The sequence below is a fragment of the Petaurus breviceps genome, unplaced genomic scaffold, assembly GCF_028583685.1.
Source record: "Petaurus breviceps papuanus isolate PSGF00001 unplaced genomic scaffold, PetGlider_PUasm1.0 77, whole genome shotgun sequence".
Lineage (NCBI taxonomy): Eukaryota > Metazoa > Chordata > Mammalia > Diprotodontia > Petauridae > Petaurus > Petaurus breviceps.
This window is the reverse complement of record NW_027186492.1, coordinates 3,762,137-3,784,808: the sequence shown is the minus strand read 5'-3', so window position 1 is coordinate 3,784,808 and position 22,672 is coordinate 3,762,137. Positions and strand designations below refer to the sequence as shown.

Below are 22,672 nucleotides of genomic sequence, written 5' to 3'. Positions count from 1 at the left end.
TGTTTTGCTCACAATAACAGTTTTCCGATTGATACTTTTTCTGTGTGAATAACTAAAAAGGTATGCAAGTTAATAAAGCTAAGGTCAGTGTTTTTTGTTGAAAGTGCAATTGGGTGATTAGGGAAACTATCTGTAAAAATTTTTGAATATTTAATGCTCTATTTATTCCTCTTTGGAGAGAGAGATTTGATGTATGCTTAATTTTGTCATGGTATTTCAGTGATCAGTGGTTCTCTCTTGGGTACAGTGGGGTAATATACAATATGAATATAACTAAGAAACTCATGAGTCTGATGAATTTTGGGGTATAATATTTTTCCCCACTTTCTTCCAAATTGAACCAACCAAGCTCATTTCTAGTCACTTTGCCACTTAAGTCATTAAGACATGATAACGCTTTCTTCATGTATAATAAAAGTCATTTTGTGATCAGAATAAAATAAGTACACACTAAATGAGGGTAGACAATTCTAGTGAAAAATAATAAATTTCACTTTTTATGGCGAATTGATAAAACTTAACTGAATTCCAATAATTTAGTTCATTTCTAGGCCTCAGAATAACATTAGTATACTTTGCTCCTCTTGCTGCTTAGAGAGATCCTTGTCTTTTGAATCCCAGATTTCTTCTATTTCTCATGTGGCCCTCTTTGACTTCCTGATCCCTAACTTTTTCTGAATCAAAAGCTTTTTTTCACGTTCTTACTGTACCTCTAATTATTTATTGTCTCTTTTGGAGTCAAGTAACATGAAGTCTTTGCAGATTAATTTATACTAACACTGATGATACTTTTATCCTTTATGTCCTCAGTTTTCACTATTTTAAAAGTGCATTTGTTTTGTTTCTTTTATACTTAAAAGAGATTTTTATGTATGTATGTATGTATCCCCTTCCCCCTGACACAAAATTAGGTTGAAAATTTTGTACCTAAGCTCTTGTCTTGTATTTCCTAGAAATTATAAGGGTTCTTTTCTAAGTTAATATTGTAGCCCTTTATTGAATGCAAGAGTTCTTTTGGGATTTCTTTCTTTATCCTTTTAAAATAAGGTGGTCATCTGAAGAGCTCTTATGACTTCTCTCTTACCCCTGTTGGTTTCACCAGCGTTGTTTGATGTTGTGGAGTCTTTCTAGTCTCTGTGGTTGGGATCAGTAAAGCAGAAGGGAAAGTGGAGTTGGCTTTCCAGCAACTGGGAGGACTCCCATTATTGGTAGAAAATGCCAGAGGGTGTACAGGGAAGGCTGATAGGACTCATAAATAACTTCTCAACGAATAAATTGAATTCTCTTTCTGTCCTATACATTTGAGAGTGTTTGTTTATGGATTTGTTAACACTGGTGTTATATAACTTTGTTCCTTTTGTGACCCTAAAAGCTCTGTGTTTTCAAGTATTTGTTGTGCCCTATTTTATCTTGAGTAAATGCTTTGAGGAATGTTTCATCCATTATTTATGCCCAAATAATGTTAATGTTGGACCTTAAAAAACATCTAGTTAAACTTAATATTTTCACTTTTTTGACACATTAATGGTACATTCCTCACCAATATTTGAAACAGACAGCACTGTGAGGTTGTGACAGTTATTTAATTAACTGTATGAAAAATCTGCTGATATAATCTGCTCTAAGTTGTACTGAAAATTGATAATGAAATCTAAAAATTTATTTAACTGTAGCTCTCATTACCATTTACTCCCATTTCCCCTTCTTTAGTTTTATCCCAGTTGTTTTAACTTGCCATGTCCTCAGTTCAGTGGTTATTTAATATGTTCTTTGATTTAGTCTTCTAGTTATAAGTTAGTTAGTCATTTTTCAGTTGTGTCCAACTCTTCATGACTTCTTGGGCTTTTCTTGGGAAAGACACTGGAGAGGTTTGCCGTTTCCTTCTCCAGGTAATTTTACAGATGAGGAAACTGAAGCAAGCAGTTAAATAAGATTTGCTTAGGGTCACACAGCTAGAAAATATCTGGGCCCACCTCCTCCAATTCATGTAAAAGGTGACTCTGAAGAAACTTTGGAGCTACAGAATCCACAAAATGACACAGAGAAGCTAACCTCCCAGTGAGGACAGCCCAGAAGGCTGGCAGGAAGGGGCCAGCACAGTGGTCTGGGAACCGATCCCAGACCGGTGTGAGCCGGAGGTTTTAGCCTCAGGGCGAGCCTGACCAGCCACCAGCTGGAGGAACTTCAGATCACCAGCAGCTGTGGCAGTTTCCAAAATTATCAACACATAGATGCTAAGGACAAAGCCTGAGGTCAGTGCAGTGTGGACTTTGAGATCCAGTGGTTTGGGAGTGCGGTTAGTCTTGCCCCCAGGGCAAGAAGCTGAAGCCTCCTGGCTGCCTCAGCTCCTGGCCTGCAGATTGTAGGGGGCCAAGCATCCAGTCTGAGGGGTAATCACTCTTGTTTTAACATGCTTGGATCTGGATTGCTGCCTAGGGTGGAGGTCCTGGGGTGTTTGACCAACTTGCCAGAGCGTGTGAAGGCTTCAGAGAAGGCACCCAACTAATACCTTCAGCAGCTGAGAAAACCCCAGCAATTGGAATGAAGCTCCCCTGTCTGTAGCAAAGTCCTACTGTGGCAAAAAGCCCAAAAGTCAAGTAATTGACTGGCAACATGAGCAAATGAGGGAAGCAAAACAAACAGAGCAACCCAACTTTATACTCCTATTTTGGGGACAAAAAGGATCAAAGCATGGAACAGGAGGAAGACAATGAAATCAGAACTCCTGCAGCAAAAGCTTACAAGAAAAATACAAGCTGGTTACAAGCCATAGAGGACCTTAAGAAGGATTTTGAAAACCTAATAAGAGAAGTGGAGGAAAAATTGGGAAGAGAAATGAGAATGATGCAAGAAAATCATGAAATGAGAGTCTACAACCTGATTGAAAAAACAGATCCAAACAAATGAAAAAATAGAAGGCAATGTGAAGTATCTCATTTGGAAAACCACTGACCTGGAAAATAGATCCAGGAGAGATAATTTAAAAATTATTGGACTGCCTGAAAGCCTTGATCAAAAAAGGAACCTAGAAACCATCCTTCAAGAAATTCTCAAGGAAAATTGCCCTAATGTTTTAGAACCAGTGGGCAAAATAGAGGTTGAAAGAATCCACCAATCGCCTCCTGAAAAAGATCCCAAAACAAAAACTCCTAGGAATATTATAGCCAGGTTCTGGAATTCCCACATCAAGGAGAAAATATTACAAGCAGCCAGGAAGAAACAATTTCAATATCATGGAAACACAATCAGGATAACACAGGATCTGGCAGCTTCTACACTGAGGGATTGAAGGGCTTGGAATATCATTCTTGAGGTTCAAAGGAGCTGGGATTAAAACCAAGAATCACCTACCCAGCAAAACTGAGTATCATGTTTCAGGGGAAAATATGGTCATTCACTGGAATAGAGGACTTTCAAGCATTCTTGATGAAAAAACAGAGTTGAATAGAAAATTTGACATTCATATACAAGAAGCAAGAGAAGCATGAGAAGGTAAACAGGGAAAAGAAATCATAAGGAACTTATCAAAGTTGAACTATTTATATCCCTATATGGAAAAATGATAATTGTAACTGATGAAACTTTTCTCAGTATGAGAATAGTTGAAGGGAATAGAGATGCATATGTATGTATATATGTGTGTGTCTGTGTATACATACATATATATCTATATAGGAGGATATATGGGAATATGAATACATTTGTGAATGTGTGCATATATGCGTACAGGTATACATAGATGGCACAGTTCCAATTTAATAGGTAGGGATGATACTTAAAATTAGGTTTAAATTAAATTTAATCAATTTAATCCTGAAATAATAATAATTATTATTATTAGAGAGGAATATAATGAGAGGAGATGGGGAGAGACAGAATGGGGTAAACTATCTCAGAGAAGAGGCAAGGGAAAATGGTCACAATGGAGGGGAAGAACAGGAAGGCAAAAGGGAATGGGTCAACCTTATTCTCATTGAATTTGGCTTAGGGAGGGAATGACATACACACTAAATAGGGTATCTCACCCTACAGGAGAGTAGGGGGAATGATGGAAGGGAGGGCAGGCTGGGGGGGAGGGAAGTTGGAAGCACCTACTTTTGAAAAGGGACAGGATCAAAGTAGAGAATAGAACAAGTGGGAGGTGGTGACAGGAGGGAGGGAAATATAGTCAGTCTTTTACAGTTTATCCACTATGGGAGTAGTGGATAATAAAAGTGGGATCTTGCATAGCTACACATATACTACAACCTATACTGAATTGCTTATCTTTCCAGTAAGGGTGGGTGACAAGGGAGGAAGGGAATGAATCTGGAATTCAAGTTTTAAAATCAAATATTTAAAACATATATTGTATATATTATTAATATTGTTAATTAATATTATTAATACTATACATACTATTATTAATTATTTTATTTATTTTACATGTAACTGGGAAATAAGATATACAGGCACTGGGGTATAGAGATCCACCGTGCCCTACTGGAAAGTTGGAATGGGTATGGGAGAAGATATGGGAGAGAACTGATTGGAGGAGAGGATATCCAGTGGGATTGCTATTTTGGGGTAGGGGAAAACGGGGAGAAATTTGTAACTCAAAATCTTGTGGAAATGAATGATGTAAACTAGAAGTTAATAAAGCATTTGATTAAAATAAATTTTTAAAAAATTTAAAAAGTATCTGGGGCTAGATTTAAAATCAGGAAGAAGAATTGTGCTGACTCCAGGCCAGACCCTCTCCATTTTGCCTCCTTGTTATAGTTCATGAGCCTTTATATCAATTTATTTGTAGGTTTTTTCTGCGTTGTCATCACCACCAACAAATATTTATTGAGTGAATACCACATATAACACTGTGCTAAATACTCTACAGTACACATTTTGGAGAGATAATATCTATAGTGCTTCAAAACTCAGATTGTGGTTCACAGGATTATAGATAGAACTGGAAGAGATCTCAGGAAATGTCTCATCCAGTTCTCTCATTTTAGAGGTCGTTCATGTTCATAGAAGGGAAGTGATGTTCTTGCCCCAGGTAATGCAGGTGGTACACAAAAAGACCTGAGTTTGAACCTAGGTCCTTTGTTGTTGTATATCAATTAACTCTAGCATCAAGCTCTCTTTTTCTACTAAGCCGAATGATCTTACATTATCTATTGTTGGACCTGTATGGGTTGGGTTCAGATCCAGCCTCACATATTAGCTGTATGATACTGGAAAAGTCACATAATATCTATCTGCCTCAGTTTCCTCACCTGTAAAATGGGGATAATGATGGTACCTATTTTCCAAGGTTGTCCTGAGTATCAGATGAGTTATTTATAAAACATTCAGCATAGTGCCTGGCACATTTCCTTCTTTCTTGTCTTTTTCCCTCCTTCCCTTCCCATAGTTAAATGGATGAAATAACTTGGGATTCTGTTTGAATATATTAGTAAGTCCTTAGAATCTAAGGATGGTTTATAGTTCATTTCAAGCTAAATTGTAAGGGGTTAAGTGATTAAGAGGACAGAAATTGAAAGCATGTCAGATACTCATTAGTTAGAAAAGCTCAGACTTAGGGAGTGGTTCTGATGTATATTTGGAAGAGTAGTTGCTTTAGTTGGTAGACAAAAAGTAAAATCCCATGGGTTTAGAGCCAAGAGCAATCTTACAGATAATCAAGTCCAAGTACTTCATTTTATGGATAAGAAAACTAAAGCCCCCATATTAAATGACTTTGCATCACACACAACTCCAGGCCCCATGGTTGCCATATCCTGAGGGCATCCTCAAGTGTGTATAGCAAGATAATTTTACACTTGCACCAGATAATTCAGGGATTCCTTTACCTACTTGTTGTCATCATATCTGCCTTCTTTATACATTAGGAGGCTAGAGAAGAACACAGTATTAATTAAATGGATGATTTATAGGTTTTATAAAGACAGATTTAAAGTTGGAGCTTTTATCCTTGACATAGAAATGGAATGATTAAACTCTCTTCAGATACATGAATGAGTTTTATGTAAGGATGTTATTGACCAGTTGTTCTTAGTTCCCATGGAAGACAAAATGAGTTTAACATGTTTCAAGGTTTGGTTTGAAATAAGGAATCATATGCTGTTGATATAATTAAAGAATGGGATGAAGCTCTGTTGTAAGAGAGATTCCTTTCAGATGAAGAAATTCTCCAATTACTTCTCTTGGAAGTTAAGATTTTCCTGATTTCATTAAGCTCCAGAATATTGCAGGTTTGGGATTTTTTTTTGCAGATATCCCTCTCACTTAAAATCGTTATAGGAAAATTCAAAGAATACCTGTTTCTCAAACTGTGATATACAGTTGGAAGTGTGTTGAGTTAGTCCATCAGTGCATGTACCTGGACAGGTACTATAAATTGTTTAGTACAGCATTGAATAGGCTAAGCTGATTGCATATGGACTGTCAGCTCCCAATGGGCTCTCTCTCTTTCCTAGAGTCAGGAGGACCTGAGTTCAAATCCAGCCTCACACACTTAACCCTTACAGCCCTGTGACCTTGGGCAAATCATTTAACCCCAATTGACCTCTAAAAAGCAAAAATAAAAAAAACCCATTTAATTATGAACTCTTTGATGTGTAAAATAATAAGTTTCACTAATGTATTAACCGTCCTTGCTTCACTGTTTTGTAGCCATTCCTCTGACTGAACTTTTTGACAGATAAAAAACATTAGTAACTTTTTGGCTGGCAGTCAGAGAAGTACTTAAATTTTGAATTCCAAATTCTCTTCTACTGTCCCTCTTCTCTCCCCTCCCCTCCATTGAGAAAGTAAGCAATTTGATAATGGTTATACATGTGTGGTCATACAAAACATTTCCATATTAGTCTTGTTGTGAAAGATAACAGACAAAAAAAAAATAAAGAAAAAACCAGTATGCTTCAATCTGCATTCAGATTCTATTAGTTCTTTCTCTGGAAGTAGATAGGTCTTTCAGAATCGTCTTGGATCTTTTTATTACTGAGAATAGGTAAGTCATTCACAGTTAATCATTGTACAGTTTTGTTTTACTGTGTAGAGTGTTCTCCTGGTTCTGTTCATTTTACTCTTCATGAGTTCATTTAAGTCTTTCCAGGTTTTCCTGAAAGCATCCTGCTCATCATTTATAGCACAATAGTATTCCATCACAATCATATACAGCCATTCCTCAGTTGATGGGAATCCCCTTAATTTCCAATTTTCTGCCGCCACAAAGAAGAGCTGTTGTAAATCTTTTTATACACGTGGGATGCTTTCTTTCTTTTTTTTTCTTAATCTCTTTGGGATACAGGCCTTGTAGTGGTATTGCTAGGTCAAAGAGTATGACATATTTATAACCATTTGGTCATAGTTTCATATTGCTCTCCAAAAATTTAGATCAGTTCGCAACTCTGCCAACAGTGTATTAGTGTCCAAATTTTCCTGTACCCCCTCCAACATTTATCGTTTTCCTTTTCCATCATATTCGGTCATCAGATAGATGTGAGGTGGTACCTCAGAGTTATTTTAATTTGCATTTCTGTAATCAGTAGTGATTTAGAGCATTTTTCATATGACTATAGATAACTTTGATTTCTTCATTTTAAAACTGCCTGTTGGTATCCTTTGACCATTTATCAGTTGGAGAATGACTTGTATTCTTATAAGTTTATTCAGTTCTCTTTATATTTTACTTTTGACCACCTCCTCCCTCAGTATTCCCTTATTATCACCTCTCCCTTTTCCTCCCCTTTCCCCTTACTTCTTCCCTCCCTACTAACAACCCCCCCCCTTTCGTAGCCCTTTCCCCCTCCTACTGCCTGTAGGACATTTTTATACTTAATGAAGTATGTTATTTCTTCTTCGCACCAAGAGTGACAGGAACAAATCTCATGCGAAGCTCCTTTCCCTCCCCTCTTTCCCTCTAAAATGATACTTTTTGCGTTTCTTCTCCATAGAGTTCTATGTTTAACTGGTTGTTATTCCCTCCTTGCACCAGAACCAATGAGGGAAAAGCTCATATGATTCTCCTCTCCCTCCCTTTTCCTCTGCTATACTGTTTTTATGCCTCTTTGTGTGGCATAATTTACCGTTTTCCACTTCATTCATTCCTCTTCTTCCATTGCAGTCCCTTAATAAGATTTTTTTTTAATCGTCATTTTGTGTATTTTATACTCATACCCTCTACTTGTCTATAACCAGTTTGCTCTTATTAAATAGTAGGGTGTGTGTGTGTGTGTGTGTGTGTGTGTGTGTGTGTGTGTGTGTATGTATGTATGTTTTCCTTGTTTACCTTTCTATGTCACTGTTGTATCTCATAATTGGAGGTTGAATTTTCCATTGAGTTCTGGCTTTTTCATCAGGAAGGTCTGGAACTCTGTTATATAGTTGAATGACCATCTCTTTGCATGGAAGAATATGCTCAGTCTCACTGGGTATGTGATCCTTGGTTGTAACCCGAGCTCTTTTGCCTTCTGGAAAATTGTATTCCACTGCCTCCTATCTTTCAGTGTAGAGGCTGCCAAATCTTGTGCGATCCTCACTGTGGACCCTCGATATTTGAATTGTTTCTTTCTGGCCGCTTGAAGTATTTTCTCTTTTATCTGGCAGTTCTGGAGTTTGGCCACAATATTTCGAAGACTTTTCAGTTTGGGATCTCTTTCAGCAGGTGTCCGGTGGATTCTCTCGATTTCTATTTTACCCTTAGGTTCTAGTATCTCAAGGGCAGTTTTCCTTAACGAGCTCTTGGAGAATGTTGTCCAGGCTCATTTTTTCGTCATGATTTTCTGGTAGGCCTGTGATTCTCAGATTCTCTCTCCTGGATCTGTTTTCCAGGTAAGTTATTTTTCCATTGAGGTATTTTACCTCTTTTTCTAATTTTTCATTCTTGTTGTTTTGTTTGACTAATTCTTGGTTCCTCATAGAATTATTTGGTTGATTCTAGTTTTTAGCAAATCATTTTCCTTGGTTAATTTTTGGAGCTCCTTTTCCATATCATATACTTTTCTTATTAGAGAGAGATGTTTTCTTCATTATGTTTTTCTAATTCTGCAATTTTGGTTTTGAAAGAATTATTCATTTTGTATTCTGTCTCTCTCATTTGGTTTTCAGAGTTCCTTTTAATGTCATCTAAGAGAGCTTTCTGTGCTTATGACCAAGTTGTTGATGTTTCAGCTGTGAGTGTGGAGTCCAAGTTGTCTCTCTCTGAGTTTGGTTCCTCCCTCTGAGGATAGTAGGACTCCAGAGTCTTTGTCTTTGTAGTCTGCTTTCTACCCATTTTGAGGCAGGGCCCTAGCCACGCCCTTCCTCTAGGATCCCAAGCCTTTACTGTAGAGGGTTTTGCCCTGGGGCAATAGTTACTATGTTTTCAGGGTCAGAGGCTGGGTTGGAGCAGGCGAGGTTCACAGTCATCCTGGTCTTTGGAGGTTCTGAAAATGGCTTTTTTTTTTTCTTTTTTAAATTTCTGGGCTATGAAGTGGTAGCCCCAGGAGTATTTGCTGTCTGGGACAGGGGCCCTGCATTTGGTTCTTACCTTGCTCTTTCCAGTCCCAGCCCTTTGGTGATAGGCCTGGTAGGGGCCCTTGTGGTTGGTGGGGCAACTTGCCCTCCCAGTTGATCAGGCCTCCTACTAGCCTGCCTCTGTGTCTGTGGGCCATGCCTTCTGGGCCTGCCTCTGCCTCTCTTTATATTTTAGAAATGAGGCCTTTGTCAGAAACACTTGCTATAAAGATGGTAACATGAATTTGAATCCTGACTCTTTAATTTATTGCCTTTTGTACCCTTGATCAAGACACTTTAGTGTCCTCTTTAGTAAAATGCTAAAGAGGTCTTTTCTAGCTAAATCTTGGAGCCTGTAGTCAACAAATATTTGCAGAATGTATACAGTTCAACAAACATTTAATAAGTACCTACTGTGTACAGAGCCCTGGACTTAGCACTGGAGGAGATCCATAATTGATTTGACACTGTCCTTACTTTTGTGGAGTTTATGGTCTGTTTCCTTAGAAGAATATAATAATATATGATAAGTCATGATAATCATCCTTAGAAAGCCAGTATAATACAGTGGATATAGACCTGAATTCAAGTTCTACTTCTGACAGGTATTAGCTTTGTGACCCTAGGCAAGTCACTTAACTTCTTTATGCCTCTAGGCAATTCTTAAGATTATAAATTGGAAAGCAATTGTCCACCTACATGAATTGAGCAAATTTCCTTGTCATGAGGTTTTTTGTTTGTTTGATTTTTGAAGTGGGAAGGCAGTTGGGGTTAAGTCACTTACCCAAGGTCACACAGCTAGTGTGTCAAGTGTCTGAGACCAGATTTGAACTCAGGTCCTTCTGACTCCAGGGCCGGTGCTCTATGCACTGTGCCACCTAGGTGCCCTGTTATGAGCTTTAACAGCAATAAAATCACTGGGTCCAAGATACCTTTAGTCGGAAACTGTACCAAATGGGCTGTAAAATTGTGTATATCCTTTGACCCAGCAATACCTCTACAAGGTCTGTATCCCAAAGAGAACAAAGGAAAATGGAAAAGGAGCTATATATGCAAAAATATTTATCCAGCTCTTTTTGTGGTGGCTGAGAATTGGAAATTGAGGGCATGGCTGAACAATTTGTGGCATATGATTATGATGAAATACTGTTGTGCTATAATAAATGATGAACAGGATGCTTTCAGAAAAACCTGGAAAGATTTAAATGAACTGATGAAGAGTAAAGTGAGCAGAACCAAGAGAACATTATACACAGTAACAGCAATATTGTATGATGATCAACTATAAATGACTTAACTAATTAGTTAATTTGTGGTCCAAACCTGAACTACAGTTTGGAATTGTAAACTCTTATTCCTTATTTTGGGAATTTATCTTTGACTACAGATCTGATTCTAACATTCATCCCATCCTCACTCCCTCTTCAGTAAAGGAAGAAGCCTATTCTTCTCTCTGGATTCCTATGAAATTCCACAAACCTCTTCTGTAATTTTCTTTGTCTTTTGGATCTGTCTTCTACTTTCCAAACAGGGATACATTTACCACAGAAGGGATAAACTAGGAACTTTTAGCGGGGAATCCTTTGCAGACAAGCCCTAACTTTATGAATGGGAAGACATCAGGTAGACATCCTGGGCAGTAAGTACATGGTACCAACCACCTCAACCTCTGCCACATGGGTATTCTTGTTGAAACACAGATGGCATCCTCATGTGTCAGTTGACTTGTTAACTTTTCTCTAATTCCAGAAATTTTATTATTAGTAGAAATTATACAAAAGGAGCATCGTTTTATTTTGTGGTAGTAGAAAGTAGAGCAGACTTGTTTACATTCCTAAAGTATATTTATTAAGTTTGGAGATTGTTTATAGGGGGTATATATAAGCAATTACTAAAATTTATTTTCAATATCATTATTTAGAAGGATAAAATTAAGAGTGTGGGGCAGCGAGGTGGCATAGTGGATAGAGCACTAGGCCTGGAATCAGGAAGATGACTCCTCCTGAGTGGAAATCCAGCCTTAGACATTTATTAGCTCTGTGACCATGGACATATGACTAAATTCTGTTTGCCTTAATTTCCTCATCTATAAAATGAGCTGGAGAAGGAAATGGCAAACTGACTGAAAAATGGCTAAACAACAAAATGAAGACTAATCTTTGAGAGCGGCTAGTCCAAGAGTCAAGAGAAAAGGGAAAACCCCCACAAAAATAGGAAGAAAAAAGAAGCCTATGTATTCAGACAGTTGGGTGCCAGGAAGAGTCACTTCCCTCAGGGGGGTACGCTAGTTTCGCCCTTGGTTGGGCTTCTTGAGTAATGATTACGAGGTTTGGACAAGATAGAAGCAACAACTCTTCCTGATAAGAAGTAGGGACTACCAGACCTTGCCATTTTCACTACCTCTGCTTCTTCCCATAGCTGTCACTTAAGTAGCCTATGGACCTCTGGGCCCTGATCTTCACCCAACTATCACATCCTCTGCATTTGAGTGTTTCAGTCTGCTCTACAGCTAAGCTTTCTTTTATATGTTGTCTCTTCAATTAGAGTAGAGACTATATACCTTTGTCTGGTGTTTGAGCCTTACTAAGAACATAATAAGTGCTTTTTCATACATTCGTTGAAACAAATGTCTATCCTGATATCCCCCTGGACATTGTACATAATCAGGCTCTTCTCAGAGAAAGAGAGTTAGAGTTGTTTAGTGAAGTGTTCATCCCCTTTTCTGGTACCTTATACTCTTAGTTTTGTCTTCTTGTAGCAGAAAAAATGTATGTGTTTCCCCCTCTCTTCTCTCCTCCCCCTTCTTTCCTCTTACCCTCTTCTGGAGTAACAGGAGTGTCATTTTCTATCAGCAGTGCAGATGCTCAAGTCCTGACATTTCCCCTTGCTGCCCTTGGTAAGCGATCTCAGGTCACACAGTTCCTAGACTTTATTCTGTAACTCTATCTGGGTCTCCCTCCTGTGGATGTGAATCTGGGCTGCTGGGAAGCTCTTTTTCCACTGTATCTGTTATACCTTGCCCCAACCCTGCAGTGAATATTTAATTCGAATTCCGTGTGGCAGGGTTCAAGGAGGGACAGTTCTCATATGACAGAGTTGGAGTTGATACACAAGTCAAGAAACTGAGACCTAAACTTCAGATACTATTTAATGAGCATTTATAGGTATTTTGGTTCTTAGGACCTTTTAAGTTATTTTCTTAAGAATGAATGCCTTTTGGGGCGGATAGATGGTGCAGTGAGTAGAGCGCTGGCCCTGGAGTCAGGAAGACCTGAGTTCGGATCCGGCCTCAGACACTTAACACACACAAACAAAAAAAAAACCTAGTCGTGTGACCTTGGGCAAGTTACTTAAACCCAATTGCCCTCCAAAAAAAAAAAAAAGAATACCCTTCTGTGAAGGAAGAATCTTTCATTCCACTGTGTTTTTTATTGTTTCCTGCCCATCTCACCATTGAGAACTTGGGGGAGAAATGCACATTAGCCCAGAGAGTTTTTTTTAAATAACTTTAATCCCCTTTACTACTACTAATTTACTCATCCTCCTCATGACCACCCTTCTCCCCCTATACACACACACACACTCTCTCTCTCTCTCTCTCTCTCTCTCTCTCTCTCTCTCTCTCTGCCTCTCCTCTCCCTCTCCTCGCCCTCTCTGTCCCTCCTACTCCCCTCTGTCTCTCCCTTTGTCTTTCCCTTTCTCCCTCCTCTTCCCTATAACAGGATGATGAAACCTCAGGAGAATGGGAAGGGATAATAGGTTACCAAGAGCTACATGTGACAGATTTATAACTGAATCACATCACCCATGGTATAACTCTGATTCTTTCTCATCCTAATATACTGTTGACGGATGCAGACCATAGTTGCTAGGTTTTGAGCAAAAGTGATAATGAGGGTGCTTTGTCCACCCTGAGTCTTTGAGCAAACTTGTCAGTAGGATGTATAATTGTTTCTGATGTCTAGCAGTTTGTGTCTAGCATGAAAGAGTAATCTTAACCATGTGATGCCATGAACTAAGAAATATTCTTAAAAACCAGTGTTAAGAGGCAGCTAGGTGGTGCAGTGAATAGAGCACCGATTCTGGAGTCAGGGGGACCTGAGTTCAAATGCAGTCTCCGACACTTGACAGATTTACTGGTTGTGTGACCTTGGGCAAGTCACTTAAGCCTGATTGCCCTGCCTTCCCCCCTCCAAAAAGGCAAAAAAACAAAACAAAACTAGTGTTAAGAAGAAAGTAACTGGAGGTTTGTTGAGTGAACTGTTTTAAGGTGAGCAAAGTATCTAGAAAACATGTGCTACATCACACAGTGTGCCTTTTGACTTAAGGAATCATAAAAACCTAGAGTCAGAGAATTCTGAATGTCATGTTAGGAATTGATTTCCTAAGAGACCACAGTCTTTACATGTTTCTCATTAGAGGAGTGAACTCTACCAATTGAGGATTAAAGCTTCAAGTCCAAAAATATTGGGACAGATTTTCCCTGTAGTACCCTACATGCCATTACCATACAGAAGTGTTTCCTACTAGTATCCCTAATTCTAAATTCAGACAGGAAAAAAAAGAGAGCCACTGTTGAATAGAGGTTTTTGCCTAGTTTTTCATTAGGGACTACAGGATTGGGGAGAAATAAGCCAATGGCAACAACCCCTTTTTTCTTACTCATGGTTTTTATAAATAAAGAAGTCACGGGATGGCCAGGTAGCACAGTGAGTAAGAGCACTGGCCCCAGTGTCGGGATGACCTGGGGATTGAATCCAGGCTCAGACACTTAGCACCCACCCGGTAACACCTGGCTGTGTAATCTTGAGCAAGTTACTTAACCCCAATTGCTTAGGGGTGGCCAGGTGGCTCAGCGAGTAAGAGCACCAGCCCCAGTGTTGGAATGACCTGGGGATCAAATCTGGGCTCAGATACTTAGCACCACACCCAGAAATAACTGGCCGTGTAACCTTGAGCAAGTTACTTAACCCCAATTGCTTTAAAAAAAAAAAGTCACTGAGGAGTTTCTATGCTGTATTTTGATATCTGTATCTTTCTAAATGAGGATGAATGGAAGAGATCTCCGTCAAAAGGAACAGTAAACTGGGTGTCAGCATTTAAAAGGTGGAGAGGTGAAGACGCAGCTTGAGATGTTCTGACCTTAGTAGTATATTAACTTTTCACTTTTTATTTTTTAGTCTCTAGTGTTCAGCAGCCATTGTAAAGCCGTGAGTGGTTATTCAGACCAAGTCATCTACCAACGAAGATCTGCTACCTCTTTGATTCGCTGCTGCCAAGTCACTGAGCTGCCGTCTTTTTTATGTGTGGCCAGCCCAAGAGTAAGTATTACAGAGGGAAGAGACAAAAATAAATGGTACTAAGAGATTGGGATCTGCTTCCTCCACATAACTTTAAATTATATAGTTTTGGGAAACTTGTAGATTTTTAACATTTAAAAAGAAGTTTCTAGCCTCTAGGTCTAACTTCCAAATCATAAAGCTTCCCCATTTTTCGTTATGTCAGTATGGTGAAAGCATGAGATAGACAGAGGTGCCTTCCCTTCTTCTGACCAAGTCTTTGCTTTACATCTCCTTTCCTTCACCCTAGGGCTCTAAACTACAATGGGAACCAGCCATCTGTCAGGTGGATTATCACCCAACAGCAGGGCCAGGGGCAGGGGGATATTTGAAGAGGAGAGGGAGCCGTTTGTCACCTGCATTGAGGTTTTTGAGGGTTTTTAGAGGGAGGGAGCTGGCTAAGTGGGGGAGATTTGATCTGGCCTTATCGCCTCCACTCCGTCTCCAAACAACAAAAGGAAATACAACACTACAACACTCAGGCATCAAGAAACTTTTCAGCCTGGCGTGTCCTAGCTCCTCTCCAGAACTAGGCGGCAGTCCTACAAGTGTGCTCAATTTGAGCAAAGACTCACACCATTGCCCTTATTTCGCTGCTCTCCTGATCTAGCTTAGGTTAATAGTAGTTAGGTTCTATTGTGGTTTCCACTTTGGCTAGCTGTTCTGATCCTGTCTTAATGCCCTGTTTACCCAAAGGGGACATTTCAGTGACTGCTGACAGTATCACTCCACAAGCTCTCCTCCAAACGGTGAAACCATTTACTTTCCTATTGCTCTCCCCTGCCCCCTTCACTCCTTTGGTGTCCTCTTGTTCAAAAGTTAAACAAAGACCCTCTTTTTGTATTCAGATGCACTAACCAAACAGTATCCTACAAAGTTTCACTATTAATCCAAACATTATACCATTTTATTCCTCAATAAAATATTAGAAAAATAATGACATATAAAATCCTCACCAGTTAGGAGGTCTTTTTACCACCTTCTCAAATGGGTAAGATATATACGTAGACCTGGATAAGTTAACAAAAAGAATATTTTACTTCCTGTGAAGGATGTGGAAAATGGAAATGAAACCTGACTTTTCAGTGTCTAACAAAGAACAAGGGTTTTATCTGCCAGGGGTCTTTGCTTTTCTTTATTCTTAGTACATCTTTCTAACAAAATACATTTTCTCTCATTCTGATCTCTCCCTTTAGCATTCTCACTCTTTGGAATATTGTAATAGAAGAGCCTGATTTGGCTCCTGTGACGTAGTAGAATTTGTTTCAACTTGTGTTCTACCTCCAGTGAATCCTGAAAGTTAACATCTATTTTCCTTCATGTTGAAAGGGGAAGAGTGAGATGTAGTCCCTTCTATCTTTACACCATACTCTATGAAAATGGTTCTTTTGCCAGCAAGTATAGCTTGATTTTTGGTTGAAATTGTTAAGCCAGAAAGAAATTTAGATTATGGATGTTTAATTTTATTTGATCCTTTTGACAAAGCATTCTGGAGTTCAGAAGCTTGAGTTCACAAACCAAAGAAAAGGCACTGGGAAACTGATGAGACTGAGACTTTTAAATAAGACAACTCTCTGGCCTTTTGATTACCTGGTTCAAAAAGCTCCCATCGTCCTTGTCTTGTGCAGGTATAAGTGTGGGGTATACACAGTAAGGAGGAAGTTCAGATTTAGGAGAGTTTTCAAGGCAAATTTACTTCCCTTTGTTTTATAATTCCAATTAAGAATGAACGGCCTGGACTGTAGTTGTGTTTATAGACATGAAAAGGCCTCATTTGTTACCTTGAAGATCTCTAGAAGTCTCTTGCAGCCATCTGCTCTCAAGGAGCACCATCTCTCCCCCTCCCCACCCCTCTTTTTTAACACACACATACACACCCCACCCCAAGTATACTAGTGTCTTGGTTTCAGAGGAACCAGGAATAAGGACATCTGCTTCCAATTAGCCTAAACTACCATACCTGGTGTCTGCTGTTTGCTTAAAGGGCAATAAACCCTCCAGTAATAGTCATAAATGTACAGTGGTAGGCAGGGAGCAGAAGAAAGTTCTTATATTTAGTTGAACCTTCCTTCCCCTCTCCCCCTGCAATCTAATCTGTGTTTATAATGTTATGTTGTCTCATGCAGCATGGATGGTTAAACCTGTAAACATGGGTGATTATACTGTGGCATCTGGGGGTGGAAGGGTTGTAAATAACCCTATGCACATTTGAGACCAGAGCTCTTGAAGAGCTCTTCTTGGCCAGGCCTGTCGTTATAAGTATGGGTTTCTGAGAACTAAAGGAGTGTGGACCTTCTTCATCCTTAATCAGTTTGCCAGCCTATTCATGATGGGAAAGAAGACATTTATTTCTTTTGCTATCATCTCAATTCTTATGTGGAATTAAGCAAATTAGACCTTCTAGCCTTTGCATTGAACCTGGGGTATTAGTTCAGAAAGAACAGTTCTACTAAATATGACAGTTGAAAAAGCTTTCTTAAGATCTTTTCATTGAGGAAATAAGTTGGCAGTCAGTGCTGCAGGGTTAACAAAGGAGCTGAGGCATCACTTTACCAAGCTTGGATCCTTCATGCTTGCTAGAGAAATAGTGCAGGAAGATGCCCATCTTTCAGATTAGACGCACTAAATGCTTGAGGGAATGTCCCATGATAGGTGCTGTAATTTGGGAGTTTAATGAAGCAAGAGACAAGGCTAGATCATATATGGCTAAGAGGGGTGTGTATATTCATTTAGGGAATGGGTAGCTTGATACTTCATGCTTCACTTCCCCCAGCTTCTGAGCAGTCTAGAAGGCAGTTTGGCATTAATGAGACAGGTGATGTCTACCAAGGTTACTGGTGGCTTGTAAAAAAAAAAAAAAGGATTAAGCCTGGTAGAAATAGACATGAACAAGCAGCTTCTTTTTCTTTTTGGCCCCCATAATTGCATTACTTAAGCACTCACTGCAAGCCTTTAGGGAAATTCAAAACAACTTGCTGATGTGAGCTGAAATGTTGATTGTACCTGCTGAGTTGACATGGCATCCAAGGATCCTAATTCCTAGCTCCTAGCCAAATAAGCTTGTCTAAATAGAGTATGTTTTCAGAACTTATCTCCATGTACTCAGAGCAGTAAAGTACAAATTGGAAGATTACTGTTGATTGAGAGTTGACAGTAAATTGCTAAAAGCTTGTTACCATGAGAGTACCTAGATATTAGGGTTATGGGGCAGCCAGGTAGCACAGTGAGTAAGAGCACCGGCCCCAGAGACGGGAGGACCTGGGATCGAATTCAGACTCAGACACTTAGCAACCACCCAGAAGCACCTGGCCGTGTAACCTTGAGCAAGTTACTTAACCCAGTTGCTTTAAAAAAAAAAAAAAGAAGAGGGTTATGTCAAGCATAGGAAAGCTTTGAATTCTTCCTCATATTGACCAGACTTCCTGCAAAATACTCTGACATCCCAGCATTTGATTTTTCTTCGTCTTGGAAGTATGAGTGATGTCTTCATTTCTACTGCTACTAAAAATGGTAGTGATGATTATGGTTATTAATAATAACTGAAATTTAGATAATGCTTCAAGATCCCAAAACATTGTGTAAGATTATCTGATCTTCACAACAACCCTGTGAGGTTCCTTGGGGTAACAGTTGGAAACAGGATTTGCCATATTGATGTGTCTTCTTACACCAACACCAGTTCTTGATCCATTTCCCCTGCTGCCTCTCCTTAGAGCATATTATTTGTCAGAGCATGAAGAATTAGATACAGCTCTGAGCTCCAGACTATTCCTCCTTTAGTCTCCACCATAGGAGCTATATTCAAGGTAAAGTTCAAGTCACAGGTGGGGACCACTGCTGGTGAATTGCTAATATTGTCTTAAACTTCGAGGCCCAATTTTAGCCTGTTTCAGTCTCAATTTACCTTTGCTAAAAGAAAATTAATAATTTGGAAGTCAAGGAATTCCTCTTCAAGTTAAAAGAGTAGAAGTGATGAGAGTTACTATATCCTACTGAGATGGTTTGTAGGGGGCACTATTTCTATAGGAGAGCTTCCAGAAAAGGAGAGCTCTTAATACCCTGAGTTGTATACCTGTAGTTTTGGTGCTTGGCTGTAGGTGGCACTACTCCCTAGCAGATCCTGTTGTGATCTAATACCTAGATTAAAACTTTATTCTGTTATTACCCCTGAGGGTATCATTGAATGTTCCTCTTAGAGTATTTTGGTCAAATCCACAATGTACCAAATAATAGTCCCATACCCTATTTAAGTTTCTTATCTAATGTTCCTGAACCCTAATAGTTAGTTGGTAGAAACCTAGAAGATAGGGTCTTTCCAAATCCCTTCAACCCATACATACAAAGTACATACAGCATCTCTTTTTTGTGTTGGCAAAGAATTAGAAGCTGAAGAAGTCCCCAATAATTGGGGAATGACTGGGCAAGTTACTGTGTATCGATATGATATCAATACTGTTTTGCTCTAGGAAATAATGAAGGGCACAGTTTCAGAGTAACCTGGGAAGGCCTATATGAATTAATCCTGAGAGAACAACTTAAATAATAACAACATTATTGTAATGACAGTTAATCTTAAAAGACTTTAGAGCTCTTATCAACACAATGACCAGCCATACTACCAGTCACCATTTGTGATGAAACTTGCTACTACCTTTTGATAGAGAACTGATAGACTCAGAGTTCAGATTGAGACTTTTCTTTTTGCACATGGCCAATCCAGGAATTTATTTTGCATAAGTATACCTGTTTGTAACAAGCTTTTGTTGTGTTTTTCTTTTGCTTTTTCAGTGATGGGGTGGGGGAGTGTTGGTAGAAAGGAGAGTAGAAGGAGGGAAAACGAATCTTTGTTTGAAAACAGGATAAAATTTAATTTGAAAATCCCTTCAATCCTACTACAAGGTATGGGAAGCTCATGGAATAGCAGAAAGCTCCTCTACCCAGCTCAGACTTTTTGTTTTATTAATAGGTAGAAATTATTAACCCACTTTATTGGACTTTAGCAATTTAGTATTGCCTGTGGTCCCCTTATTCTGATCCCTCCCTTGGAAGAAAATATAAATGTAAAATCTGTTTGGGTGTTAGTGGGAAACATTGTTTGAATCAATTAACTACTGCACAGAATGGCCCCTCAACCTTCTATCAGCCTAGGGAGTAGGGATCATGGGCGCTATATTTTTACAAAAGTCAGCCTTGCCTCTTAAAACTAGCTTTTAATTAAAGACTTCACAGCTATCCAAATACATAGCTATTTGGCTCAGTTGTGCCTTCCACTCAGTCACTTACAAAGTGTTAAAAATTATGATAAGATTGATCTAAGATTGCTGAGGAAGGTTGAAGCTTATGTTCCTGATTTGACAGAACCACTTTGCCCAGTTAGATGAGAAATTTCCAGTCTCTTGGTGTATGTCTAATGGAAAGATAGGGAGTTGGACATACCTAAATCATACTTCTGCTTTAGCCGGAAATGAACTGACTAGTCCACTAAAGGAGGGGGCTGCCTCCCAACTTGAGGTCCTGAAAAACACACTGACTTTCTTATCTTTTTTCTCTTCCTCTTTGTTGTTTCAGTAAACAGCCTGGTAAGGGAGGTGAAAAGCGTCAGCACAACTGGATAATTCGAGTATAAAATATTAAAAATAAACTAGAATTGTCAAAGGCAGGATCGCTAAAAGAAATTGGCAGAGTACACAGAACTAGAATTTGTTTAGTTTTTTTAGGATGTGACCCAGGCCAGCACTATGAGAAGACAGACCTCTCACCTAAGGAAGCGCAAAACAAATAATTATCAAGGGAAAACTCGGGTTGTCAGAGAGCAGGATTGGTTACTTCAGTTGTAACTCTGGGATGAAAATCACCAGCCATAGGAGTTGTTCATAGTGGTTTTACTTGTAAATTTCAGTTTCCCAAAGAACAAATTTTTGTAGAAAGAATAAATGTCTTATATGTGTGCCCTTCTCTGTAGGTTACAGCAGTGCCGTTGGATTCCTACTGTAATGACCGAAGTGCAGAGTATGAGCGCCGCGTCCTGAAAGAAGGAGGGAGCCTGGCTGAAAAACAGTGCTTACTGAATGGAGCTCCTGAGCTGGCTATGGATTGGCTGAATCGACCCTCTCAGTTTTTCCCACAGCCACCAGGAGGGTTGTGGAGCATCAGGCCTCAGAATGGCTGGTCTTTCATTAGGATTCCAGGTGGGCCTTGGATTCTCTTCTGGAACATGTACCCAACTTTCAGAAGGGATTTCTACTTACTCTTTTATTCCTTCCTTTTTTCCTCAGTGGGAATAGAGAATTACCATTTGGTCAGTATCTCCTACAAAAATATGGCAGTACTACTCCTTAGAATGTGCAAATTAGTCTTGTACCACCTTTGTCCAAAGGAGTATATGTGGCTTACAGTAAATATATCTTCATGGATATTTATCTAATACCTAATGCAAACTAAGGCCCAAGTACAGGTTCTTATGAGAAAAATCTAATGTAAATCTTTGCTTAAATTTTTTTTTTGAGGCATCCACAATGAGTGGAGTGTGGAGAAAGCTATCTCATACTTTACACAGGAGGCGTATTAATAAGGTACATATAGGAAACCCAAAGCCAGTGCCATGTGGAGTTAGGTTGCGTGAATGAGAATGTCGTCATTCAGCAGATTGCCTGGCCAGAGCAGCATAAACAGTGTCCTGCACGAAGCCCTGGAGATCTGAATGATAACAAAGAGGAAAAACAGGGTGTTCTGTGCCAGAATGCAAGCAGATTCCCAGACCCCCTGGGGTCAAGGTCAAGGGCTTACAGGAAACTAGGTTTATAGGCTGTTTCAGTGGAGTTCAGTAAAGCTACTTGTAAGGATACTGCATACAGATGGGGGGCAGACAAGGTACATCTTCCACCTGCTAAGAGTAGACTTAGAGACACTAGACAAACATGTCAGATTTGGCCTGTTTAGCCTCTCTGGCAGCATGAGTCCTTTTATCAAAGTTAAGCTAGAGCTTCATTAAGCATTTGAAAAGAGACTTGTTTTGTAGTTTCATAAGAAATCTTAAGAGACTGTGTGTTTAGGAAAGGTGTTTGTTCTATGGAAAGGACACTAGGCTTGAGCTTAGTAGACTTACATTCATGTCCTCCCTCCTACTTTATGTAGCTTGATGGCCTTGGGCAAATCACCCACTCTCCCTGAACCTCAGTATTCCCATCTGTAAACTGAGGCTGATACAGCCTGCCATTTCTCCCTTCTTAGGAAAATGAAATGAGATATTTGTAAAAAAAAAAAAAATTGAACGTTTAAAATTTGTCTTTGTATCTTGGAGCCTAACACAACATGTTGCACATGCTTCAGAAATCTCTAATTTCTTTGATATAAATACTTCCACTGATATAGATCACAACTTTGTCTTGTTGTATGTCTTCATGAATTATTCTAGCCAAAAAAATGAATCACCTGGTAGCAAGCCTTCTGTTGAAGAGCCAATCTTAATTCACCTAGGCTGGTGCTTAGAAGGCAGTTGGTTCCTCCCAGATTGGTTTAGGATTTTCCACAGTTTCATTGGCTTAGTTTTTGAGCTTCTGTGGTTACCTCTGCACTTTAGGGAGGGCATCACACATAGTAAGTTTCGAATTTAGAATGTGTAACATAAATGTAAAGTGATATTATTTTCTTGAATACCCAAAGCCTTTTCTTCCCATTTCCCCACAGTTCTGTCAGTGATCCCGGGGCTTCTGTGTGGATGTCTGTGTAACCTCTGTATGTCCACTTTTTTTTAGGCTTTGGAAGTGCTTTAGAATGAGAGACAGCTTAGTGAACAGTTCATATGGGAATTAGTCAGGCTTTAAGACTGACTTAAGACACATGAACATATTGATTTA

General features: G+C 39.2%; 1 protein-coding gene across 2 annotated transcripts in view; it reads left to right on the top strand.

Moving 5' to 3' along the window:
• Positions 1 to 22,672, top strand: part of INO80 (INO80 complex ATPase subunit) — a 125,679-nt gene that overhangs the window by 68,831 nt on the left and 34,176 nt on the right. For both annotated transcript variants that reach the window (XM_069105765.1, XM_069105766.1), the window contains exons 25-26: positions 14,658 to 14,798; positions 20,779 to 21,004. In XM_069105765.1, the coding sequence (XP_068961866.1) occupies positions 14,658 to 14,798; positions 20,779 to 21,004 (367 nt within the window). The remainder of the gene's footprint in view (positions 1 to 14,657; positions 14,799 to 20,778; positions 21,005 to 22,672) is intronic.